This window comes from Patiria miniata, unplaced genomic scaffold, assembly GCF_015706575.1.
Source record: "Patiria miniata isolate m_02_andy unplaced genomic scaffold, ASM1570657v1 HiC_scaffold_7, whole genome shotgun sequence".
NCBI lineage: Eukaryota > Metazoa > Echinodermata > Asteroidea > Valvatida > Asterinidae > Patiria > Patiria miniata.
The window spans coordinates 10955076-10966830 of NW_024037074.1; the positions used below are offsets into that span (position 1 = coordinate 10955076).

An 11755-nucleotide genomic window follows, 5' to 3' on the forward strand; every position below is an offset into this window, starting at 1 on the left:
CAGAACCTGAACTGAACGAAGTTAACGTGTGGTGCCGTTAATTTACTTACATTGTACATTGAATATTAACCCAGTAACAGAAGTACTAAATTGGAACACCGATTCAAAAATGAGTGCCCACGGTATTCGGTTGGCAAGTATATAGTCCAAACATGATGAAAAAGGCCTAAAACCAGAGAAGATGAGAGTTTTCCCACACCACTACATAAGCATAGTACTTTCATATCGTGTACATAAATTACACTTTGGATTCAACTGAACGCCCTCAACAATAATCATACAAACCAACTCTAATTTTACCTTTTATTGCATATAGTGCCCTCCACGTTTCACAAATCAACATTTGTGGTATATCTCTTGAAGCACATCATGTGGAAAAAAAACATATATAATGCCACAAAATCATGTTTCAGATGCAACAAATGACCTGAGCCGACTGAAATAAAAATCTATTTATATAATTAATAAAATAATGGAAGAAATCAATACATGTGCAATGAAAAACCACAACTTGGATATGTGGCATATGTGCGTTCATGGATAAACTTTAAAAAAAAAACCTGTTATAAGGCCAAAAAAAATAATGTCGGTCTCTGGTCAGCGCGCGCGTCGATTTTAATCATGCGCGTCGATTTTAATCATGCGCGTCGATCTTTTTTTCTTCCAAAATGTTTCGCGGTAGCTCCAACAGCGCCCTCTATTTCCGCACCTCCTCAATTTGTTTTACCAAAGAGCACCAAGGAATGGCAAATTACACCAAGGCAAATGATCGAAAGCACCAAGGCAAATTATGGAGGACACCAATGTACATGAGGACACCAAAAAAGCAAAATAGTACCCACCTTGTCTGTACAATCCAAGTTTGAAGAAAAAAGAAAAAAAGCAAAAAAAAAAAAAAAGCCGCGTGGCCGCGTCAATTCCGGAACTTTGGTCTGACCAGAGACCGAATTTTTTTGGGGGGGGCCTAACCACTACGTCTTTGAGGGTAGAGAGCTATAGAAAGTACAGACGTGTACCTGCATTTTTTGCCACAAGAGGCAGTTAAGGCATAATTTGTATAAATGATAAAAACCTGTTGCAAGTTATACTCCCTTAATTTTCAAAATATATACCAACACATGGCCATATCCATCAGGCTTGTAAGATAAAGTACCATTAGTTTGTGATCTACGAGTCAAAATATAGATTTCAGGAATAAAATGACACCCGAGAAAACAAGAAAACTAGTAAATGTGGTCCCAGAGTGCACAAATTTCCAGAGCCGTATATAAAGAGAGTTGCAACATGAGGGTTGCACTGTTTGGAAACAAAATGGCGGATTATGCATCAGTGCACATATATAATTCGTACACAATAGTCGCGTGCTGCGCTGTACACATAATGGACGGCCATTATGGTTCAACAGTCTGATATTGTCGCAACTCTTTTAAATTAGTAGTTTGTTTTGTTGTTCGGCGCAGCGCACGCAAGCATTGGCACGACGCACAGGCGCGCGCGGTTGTTATAATTCGTCGGATCAGTGCGCGACATCGCGTATAGCTGCAATTCAAAACAATTCAAAACATGATTCAGCAACTTTTGATTTGAAATTGAGATCCTAGAATGCTGTTTTTTCTCGGAATATACAGCTGAAGCTGAGCTGAAACTTTATCAGGTTAGTTGTTCAGTATCCTTCATTAGATTTTGAACTCTTTTGTTGCTTCAAACGAACAAAATGCACAAATTACAAATGATGGACTATATCTTTAACACCTGTAGGTTATACCCAGTCACACAAATATTTATAGGCACGTCAGTAAAAAAAATAGAGAAAAAAAATGAGCATAGAGGAATTACATGTAAATACTGGCACTATTACATTTTATTCAGGGTTTTGGAAATGCTTTTCATCCAGCCAAACACTGCGACGTTCTCTTCAGCTCCCGTTTTGGTCTTGCTTCTTCCAGATTTCGTAGAAGACCCACCTGAAGTTGGTTCAGCACAGTCAAGGAATTGTACTACGAAGAATGAACGTATGATACAGTGATATCGCATAACAAAAATGTTCAGGTGAGAAATACTTCAAATTTGACCTCATTCTTATGAAACTTCAAAACTTTTTGAAGGAAAGGAAAACAATTTTTTTTTTAATTTTAAGCCCCGTCTCTAATTTGTAGGCATCACATTATAAGATACAAAACAGTTGGTATTCTCTTGGTTTACTATACTCTCGAGGACAATGCTTTGTGTTTCCCTTTAATATAACTATAACACTCTCCCATAGACTATTAATATTAACATGACACTCTCCCAAAGACTAAGCACACAAACTTACTACAGAGGACCGTTTCCAACAAAAGACCCAACTCCCGAGGACTGAAAGGATCTGTTGTTCTCCCTTTGTGTGTCTGTCCTCTGGGCTTATGTAGCACATGTACGCAGGTGCAGTGATAAACACACCTATCCAGGGGAGCTTATGTCATCAGCCATCAATAACAAAACGAGCCAGCAATTCATTTGTAGATGTAAAACAAGACATTGGAACGATGTTTCATGTAAAGCATATGTGACCTGTTCTGTCAAAAGCAGACGCTTCTGGGCAGAGGTTGAAATTAAGATAGGGCCAAAAAACGCTGTGGGGGTGATTTTTTTTCAATATTCAAATTTTGGCATATTTGTAATCCTGAACATGTCTTAAATATACTATAAAAGTTTGAAACCCTAATTTGAACTCTAAATATAGTATTTTTGATGATTTGTTAAGGTATATCAGTTAAAGAAATCACTGTTTTGTGATGTTTGTGGCCATTTTCTCCGTTTTGTACTTTTCGACACAATGAACTTCAAAATAGCATAACTCTGCCCAGAAAATTACCGGTTTCAAAAATTAAACCACCTATTAAAAGGAAAAAGAACATACTTTAACAATATGCAAAAATCTCATTTTTGACCTTATGCTCAGAAAAGTCTGATTTTGACAGAACAGGTCACATATGTGGAAAAGGATACAGTTCCATGTAGGACGGAACACAGACGGTCTCCTTGCTGAAGTCCACCGGGACACTCAGCTTGCTCAGTTGCTGCTCATACATGACCAATGCATCCCGCATGATGGCTCCATTGCCCTGCGGAGTACAAAACCCAAAAATAAGACTTACAATGTACTATTTGTGCATGAGCTTGAAACGTTGTGTGTGTGAGCTTTCAACCGGATTTGGCCATGGGCGTCGCCGGGATTTTTTCTAGAGGGGGCAAAGCATGGATTCAGCCGGATTCAGCTAGGCCGCTGATTCAACCGCGCATTCACCAAAAGTAAAACAAATCTATAATGCATGCGGCAAAAGGTGATCTATTTACCAGAAAAATAACTTCATTATTTTCCATAATAAACAACAAATAACAATATGTTCTCACGCCATATCAAAGTACACAACATAAGCAACCGTTTCATCAACCATTTTTGACGTTTTGATGCAATAATTACTATTGAATTAGCTGCATAATGGGAATCATCACATCAAAATTAATTGTGCCCAGTAACATTATCTCGTAGATTACAAAATGTATGAAATTCAATTGTGAGCTTTTGACATGTGCGGTACAAAAATAGGCAGTGATGAACGCAGTTACAAAGAATGCATTTTAATAGTGCAGTAAAAATTGGGTCACTTTAACAGGCTAATTATTGAGGATTTCTTTTATTCTAAGTATTAATTTTTTGATTATTAATGTTTGTATTGTTAATAATATCTACGTTTTTTTTGTTTTGTTTTAATTCAATTTCCTATACTGTTTTTGAATTAATATTTGATGTAACATGAACCAGGGTCCTGATGGAAAGCAGTGTTTAACTGATAAGGCCACTCCAAAAAGGACAGCAAATACAATAAAAATAAGACTAGGAATAGGCGGGCATGTTGGAGTTGATACAACAGAGGGCGCTTTACCTGGGTGAAGTATCTGCCGGTTGGTTTCAGGACTTTCATGGACAGATCCAGAATCAGCCTGAGAAAGTCCCACTGGTCACCTGAGGAAAAAAAGCAAATCTTTCACAATTAATAAAAGAAATATCGCAGAAGGTAACAATCTATTTTATACAGTAGGTTACGTACGGTTCTTCTGAAAATATTAGGCTACGTCCGAACTACTTGGCTATGGGAAGCGTCTATGTTGGGGCACTGAGTCCACTGATCTTGACCCACCTTGTGGCTCGGTTGTGATGGGGATTGCTGTCAGGTCATTGATGACAAAATCAAATTGCTTGCCCTCTGCTGCGTACTGTTTCAGGAAGGGAATACAGTCCTCGACAATTACCTGCAGATGGGAACGAATTTCAAGGGGAATTTGATTGGAAACATTAGACTACAGATAAAAAGTATTCTTTAATAAACATGGCAAGGCTTATTTAGTTGAGCTGGAATTGAAAGTCTGAGTTTATGCCAACATTTTTACTCTGTGACCCAGTCAGTCAGTTAGTCAGTCAGCGATTAGGTCAGTCGACAGACAATTGGTTGGTTATTATGTCCAGCAAAAATGGTTTAACAGTGATTTCATCCGTAAACATTTTTGAAAATTACTGTTTTGTGTAGGCATGTCAGGGCTATAATCCATCACATGCCATTTTTTGTCAAACTGAAATTGGTTCCTTTCAATTAAAGATTTCTTTTCAATGTGCACTGTTAAAGACAGATATTAATGCCTGGCTGTTTTGTTTTTTTTTGGCTGGCCACTTACTTTATAATTGGAGCCTTCCAACTTGTCCATGGAATCAAAGCAGATTCCTCGTAAGTATTTGGTTGCTGCAGTAATCACAACTTGATCAATGTGAGAAAAACAAAGTTAAGGAAAACGGCAATAGATTTGGGCAGAAGATGGCCAAGGCCTTTAAACCCATGCAAGAGGGTTAACTCCCTTGAAATGTGTTAAGAATCTTGCTGACTGAATCCTTCAAAAACCTCAACAGTGCAGGCACCAAATGACACATTCTTTGTACTCTAACTTTTAAGCTACATCAAGCTTAATGTACAATTATAGTGCTTGTTCTACCGTTCTCAAACCAACCAAAAAATTTCTAAACCTCCAGGATGCAATTTTATTAGGATGCTTACTGACCAATCAGTAATTGCTGGAGACCAATCACAAGCAATCATGTCACGTATCTTGGCAGGAACATTTTTATGGCTAAGCAAGAATATTATGCGCATAGCAAATATATCTGCTTAGCAGCTTCGGTCCCTGGTGGATTTTGAAGGATTTCGAAAATTTAGGGTTAGAAGAAATGCAAACTATCCAAGGATATTTCTATCATGATAATCATGGCTGGATCTTGCTGGCGTAGGACGTGAAGGATTCCACCGTCTCCTCCTCCCAGGACCAGGACCTCCTTGCCCCTGTAGTCCTGTCGACCGTTCCCAGTGATGGCGTTGGTGTAGGCAATGTCACTCTCAGCTAAATCTGGCAAAAAAAGAGAAAATAAAAAAAAAATGCAACACTTGTGAAAGTCTCACAAAAAGACTAAGGGTTGTAGGCAAGTCCAGTCAAACGCTAAATCACAAGTCCAATCACAAGCTAGATCACAAGTCCAGTCACAAGCTAAATCACAAGTCCAGTCACAAGCTAAATCACAAGTCCAATCACAAGCTAAATCATACATCCAGTCACAAGCTAAATCACAAGTCCAGTCACAAGCTAAATCACAAGTCCAGTCACAAGCTATTACAAGTCCAGTCACAAGCTATTACAAGTCCAGTTACAAGCTATTACAAGTCCAGTCACAAGCTATTACAAGTCCAGTTACAAGCTATTACAAGTCCAGTCACAAGCTAAATCACAAGTCCAGTCACAAGCTATTACAAGTCCAGTCACAAGCTATTACAAGTCCAGTTACAAGCTATTACAAGTCCAGTCACAAGCTATTACAAGTCCAGTTACAAGCTATTACAAGTCCAGTCACAAGCTATTACAAGTCCAGTTACAAGCTATTACAAGTCCAGTCACAAGCTATTACAAGTCCAGTCACAAGCTATTACAAGTCCAGTCACAAGCTATTACAAGTCCAGTCACAAGCTATTACAAGTCCAGTTACAAGCTATTACAAGTCCAGTCACAAGCTATTACAAGTCCAGTTACAAGCTATTACAAGTCCAGTCACAAGCTAAATCACAAGTCCAGTCACAAGCTATTACAAGTCCAGTCACAAGCTATTACAAGTCCAGTCACAAGCTAAATCACAAGTCCAGTCACAAGCTATTACAAGTCCAGTCACAAGCTATCACAAATCCAGTCACAAGCTAAATCACAAGTCCAGTCACAAGCTAAATCACAAGTCCAGTCACAAACTAAATCACAAGTCCAGTCACAAGCTAAATCACAAGTCCAATCACAAGCTAAATCATACATCCAGTCACAAGCTAAATCACAAGTCCAGTCACAAGCTAAATCACAAGTCCAGTCACAAGCTATTACAAGTCCAGTCACAAGCTATTACAAGTCCAGTCACAAGCTAAATCACAAGTCCAGTCACAAGCTATTACAAGTCCAGTCACAAGCTATCACAAATCCAGTCACAAGCTAAATCACAAGTCCAGTCACAAGCTAAATCACAAGTCCAGTCACAAACTAAATCACAAGTCCAGTCACAAGCTAAATCACAAGTCCAGTCACAAGCTAAATCACAAGTCCAGTCACAAGCTAAATCACAAGTCCAATCACAAGCTAAATCATACATCCAGTCACAAGCTAAATCACAAGTCCAGTCACAAGCTAAATCACAAGTCCAGTCACAAGCTATTACAAGTCCAGTCACAAGCTATTACAAGTCCAGTTACAAGCTATTACAAGTCCAGTCACAAGCTATTACAAGTCCAGTTACAAGCTATTACAAGTCCAGTCACAAGCTAAATCACAAGTCCAGTCACAAGCTATTACAAGTCCAGTCACAAGCTATTACAAGTCCAGTCACAAGCTAAATCACAAGTCCAGTCACAAGCTATTACAAGTCCAGTCACAAGCTATCACAAATCCAGTCACAAGCTAAATCACAAGTCCAGTCACAAGCTAAATCACAAGTCCAGTCACAAACTAAATCACAAGTCCAGTCACAAGCTAAATCACAAGTCCAATCACAAGCTAAATCATACATCCAGTCACAAGCTAAATCACAAGTCCAGTCACAAGCTAAATCACAAGTCCAGTCACAAGCTATTACAAGTCCAGTCACAAGCTATTACAAGTCCAGTCACAAGCTAAATCACAAGTCCAGTCACAAGCTATTACAAGTCCAGTCACAAGCTATCACAAATCCAGTCACAAGCTAAATCTCAAGTCCAGTCCCAAGCTAAATCACAAGTCCAGTCACAAACTAAATCACAAGTCCAGTCACAAGCTAAATCACAAGTCCAGTCACAAGCTAAATCACAAGTCCAGTCACAAGCTTTTACAAGTCCAGTCACAAGCTATCACAAATCCAGTCACAAGCTAAATCACAAGTCCAGTCACAAGCTAAATCACAAGTCCAGTCACAAACTAAATCACAAGTCCAGTCACAAGCTATCACAAGTCCAGTTACAAGCTAAATCACAAGTCCAGTCACAAGCTAAATCACAAGTCCAGTCACAAGCTAAATCACAAGTCCAGTCACAAACTAAATCACAAGTCCCGTTGCAAGCTATTACAAGTCCAGTCACAAGCTATTACAAGTCCATTCACAAGCTCAATCACAAGCTAAATCCCAAGTCCAGTCGCAAGTAAATTACAAGTCCAGTCACAAACTAAATCACAAGTCCAGTCACAAGCTAAATCACAAGTCAAGTTACAAACTAAATCACAAGTCAAGTCAAAACCTGAATCACAAGAATTACAAAGGAACGCTTTTGTCAAATTTCATTTGAATAGCTTGTGACTGGACTTCAGATTGTAGGACTTGTGATGGACTTGTGATGGACTTGTGATGGACTTGTGATGGACTTGTGATGGACTTGTGAGGACTTGTGATGGGCCCGACACTGCAAATAATTCATGATAATTTTGACTTGTGGTGGACTTAGGAGGACGTGAGAACTTGAAACGGACACAACTACGACACTGCAAAAAAATCATGATAATTTTGATGTTCTCATGGTTCTAGGCTGAATTGACTTACTTGGGTCGTCGTCAAGGATCAGTACGTTTCCATACTGCGGTGAGTGTTGAATCTTAATGTTCTGATATTTGGAATTCTCCTCAAATACAATCCTGTCAAAGTCGTACTCCACAAGACGATTATCGACAGTCGGTACATAGGGGTCGCAGGGATCAGTGCTCCGTCGGATTTGTGGAAACCTGAGTAGGAGAAAAAAGTCATGAGGTCAATGCCTGAGGATTGATTTTAAAGGCTACGTCAGTACATTCATATGAATAAAGATATTACAGTGCAAGACTTGTACAGTTGAAAGCAACATACATTCCACTTGCTTCCACAGCCTAACCCATTTGCACTTGCATTACATTGTATTACATTGTATTACATTGTTTTACATTGTATTACATTGTATTACATTGTATTACATTGTATTACATTGTATTACATTGAATTACATTGCATTACATTATATTACATTGTATTACATTGTATTACATTGTAGTACATTGTATTACTTTGTAGTACATTGTATGACATTGTATTATTCCCAGATGAATCCATGACACCATACAGTGTTGGGGTAGTTTTGGTGGGTATAGGGGCTATCAGGTGGTACAGGGACAAACAGGTTAACCCTTTATTAGTCACAGTACTACCCAAAACCGCCCTGTCGTTACTCCCTACAGCACCCAAAAACGCTGGAGTACTCTATGGTTTATTGATACTTCCATGAATAAACACAATGTACTACAATGTAGTACAATGTAGTACAGGTGCTAGTGGGTTCAGACCAATCAAATGAATGCCTCTTAATGCTGTCAGAAGACTGTTTTTGTCATGTTACAGTACCCTCTTTGCGTTTGAATTATGTCCCAAACTCTGACCTTTTAGATTTTTCGCAACCCAGGAGCGTCACCAGTTTCTTCTGCAATGTGCTCAATTCTTGGTCCGTCAGGGCAGTCTTGTGTTCTTTGGAAGGTTCTTGTAAGTTGACTGTGATCAAACCCTCTGTGTAGCTCTGTACCACTGCTGACCTGCGGGGGGGAAAAAAGAACTGTTGAGAATTTGATGAAATCATAGTCTGCAGTGACACCTTGTGAAACTCGGGGCATAATCCGACCACTTGCTATTAATTACAACCCTTGGGTCTGATTGAGTTGATGATATGCTGCAAACACAGTATGTGCATGGTCATGTTATAAGTAATTACAGAACTTTAAGATCTCACTCGCTCAGTTACACTAGACAGTGCTGGTTTTCCTTATCCGGTCGAATTCTCCCCCTTTACCATCTGTTTACTAGTAAAGTGGGGTATATTCCACCAGAGGCAAAATCCGACCAATTGTACCTTGGCTCTGACTAGGGCTGATGCTATGCTGTAAACACAACATACAGGATCATGTCATGAGTAATTATGGTTAAGATCTCACTCTCTCGTTTACACAAGGCAGTGCCAGTTTTCCTGAAGTGGTCGAATACTCCCCTTTTAACCCTACGTATATTGTTCCAACAACAAACAAAGTACATGTATTTAGTTTAAAAATAGTCCAAACAAATAAAATTTAAAAAGCTGTAGAGTTAAAAAAAAGTTTCTTGAAACAAAAATGTTTCATGAAACACTCTGTGCTCCCATTGGAAATCTGTAATGGGGGGGGGGGGGGGGGATGCACTCTTGAAATGATACTTTTCATTTTGATACCTCTGGTGTCCCCTTTGAAAAACTGATGCACCTTTACATGACCCCAGAAATTTGATCCTAGTTATGGCCACTGACCTTCCGTCTGAGCCAGAGTAGAGTGTTAAGCTGCCATTGTTGGATTCAAACGCTACGGTATGGGGACTGCCATCGAATCCCGCCTCATGGAAAATGGCATTCATTCCCTGCTGCATTGTCTTCCAGTCAACTAAAAAAAGGGGTAAAGTGAAACAATTCAAATGAGTTGATAAACTTTATTTCAAAATATCCAAATATTTCAAAATTTAAACCTTTATTAGGCTAGCTGACTGTACTATTATAATAAATAAAGTAATATCAGAAATATATAGCTTAATTTGTAAAATTGCAGACAGCGAAAGCTTGTGCATGCATGCCATTATATTAACATAATCACTGATAATGGTAATCATTTCTCGTTATTATTATGCCAGCAGGGTCTACTGGTATTAAATGCAAACTGAATGAATTATTGAAGAAAAGATGTCCTACGTACAAATAAAATAATGGGAAAAAAATATTGCAACCTGATGCCACTTCCGCGATGTGTACAAAGTCAATTAAGAGTCAAGAAAAATTGCCAAGTTAAGTTTTTCCTAACAAAATTGGAAATGTTTGCAGTCCGATATTCATGTCTTAATCTCATCATCATTTTTGCACTGAATGACCTTCATAATTCATTGAGAATGAGATTGATAATGAAATTGATAATGAAAAAAAAAGTGGCGTCAGCTTACAACATTTTTTCTTAATATTTTTTTTTCAAATAATGTAGGCCCTATCAACATGATCAAGTATCATTGTCTGTCGTATTACTTTTTAGCACCAACATCCCAAATGTCAAAAAAGGAGTTCTAGCACCCCAGTTAGTGGGACTAGGTTGGGACATTTTTAGCTGGATCAAGGAAAACCCAGTTCGCAGGTCCGAGATCGAGGATGGACGGATGAAGGAGTTGGACCCAACAATGCCGTGGCGTAGCCACTGTGGGCGTGGGAGGGGCGGGGGGGGGGGGGGGCGATAGCCCCCCCATGAAACCTTGTCGCCCCCACTGAGATTTTGAGTTTCTAAAATAATTATCATTGATCTACATCGGAGTACATGACGCTCCCCCATGAAATGTTCCAGCCCCCCAGCGCCCCCCCCCCCCCCGAAAAATTCCTGGCTACGCCATATGGCCACTGCAACAATGACTGAACGCCTTTTTGCTGCAGTTGACGTGACGAAAACTACAGTGACACTACTGTACTGTAGTACTGACAGTGGAGTGATACAAAACACAAATCGAAGGGGCATAAATACCTGGATTAAGCAGCACCTGGGACGGTACATGGAAGTTGAAAAGTGTAGTCGATGCCATAGTTCTGCTGATCGAGAATAAAACTCCCGATCCGAATGCGTAGGAGCACTGTAATGTATTTATTTATGTAGCACTGCAGTGGTACATGGTGCGATGATCGATATCGATACGCGATGCACGTGTTACAGTGCGCGGTCAAGGCAAGTGTACGGCGCAGCATGTGCACCAAGCGGTCTAATCATCGCAAAGTTCGATGTGACGTCTGGGTTTCGTTTTTGAAGGGTCAACAATAGACTTCCTCCAAGTCCCATGACCAGTCTGCACGATGATCATAATAATATCAATCACTATAAATAATTGTATGAGCTCTTATCAAATTAAACCAAATGAGATGGAGGCAAGGTAGCATAGGCCTGCTAAACCCCAAGCACTCATTGGGTTAAATTTTAATTACGGAAAATACATCAAGAGGATACGCGTCTAATACAGAAAACAGTCGTGTGTCACGCTTAAATGACTATCCATATGGCCCCTTGCATATTGTGCTCATTTAAATGCCTAAAATAACAGGGTAGTAAAATACCCTTAAGTCATCATAATAAAAGTTGTCCAGCCTTGTTGTGAATACAGTTGGAAAATCAACGA

At 39.3% G+C, this 11755-nt stretch overlaps 1 protein-coding gene across 1 annotated transcript; it reads right to left on the reverse strand.

The window, feature by feature from the left end:
* Window positions 1-1672: 1672 nt before the first annotated feature.
* LOC119745338 (spermine synthase-like) lies at window positions 1673-11318 on the reverse strand. Its single transcript, XM_038221627.1, has 10 exons — window positions 11113-11318; window positions 9873-10002; window positions 8983-9132; window positions 8120-8298; window positions 5279-5433; window positions 4714-4803; window positions 4182-4293; window positions 3927-4006; window positions 2989-3104; window positions 1673-1964 (listed from the first exon to the last, which is right to left on the reverse strand). Exons 1-10 carry the CDS (start codon window positions 11168-11170, stop codon window positions 1916-1918), a joined length of 1119 nt encoding a protein of 372 aa, XP_038077555.1. The 5' UTR covers window positions 11171-11318; the 3' UTR covers window positions 1673-1915.
* Window positions 11319-11755: the final 437 nt, after the last annotated feature.

Bases quoted from the DNA above. Each gene is read 5' to 3' on its own strand.
- LOC119745338 (XM_038221627.1), bottom strand. From the start codon at position 11,170: ATGGCATCGACTACACTTTTCAACTTCCATGTACCGTCCCAGGTGCTG. The intron at 10,003-11,112 runs GTATTTATGCCC...CCCTTTTTTTAG, and splicing joins CCAGGTGCTGCTTAATCCAG to TTGACTGGAAGACAATGCAG. The intron at 8,299-8,982 runs GTCAGAGTTTGG...TCTCCTACTCAG, and splicing joins GGTTGCGAAAAATCTAAAAG to GTTTCCACAAATCCGACGGA.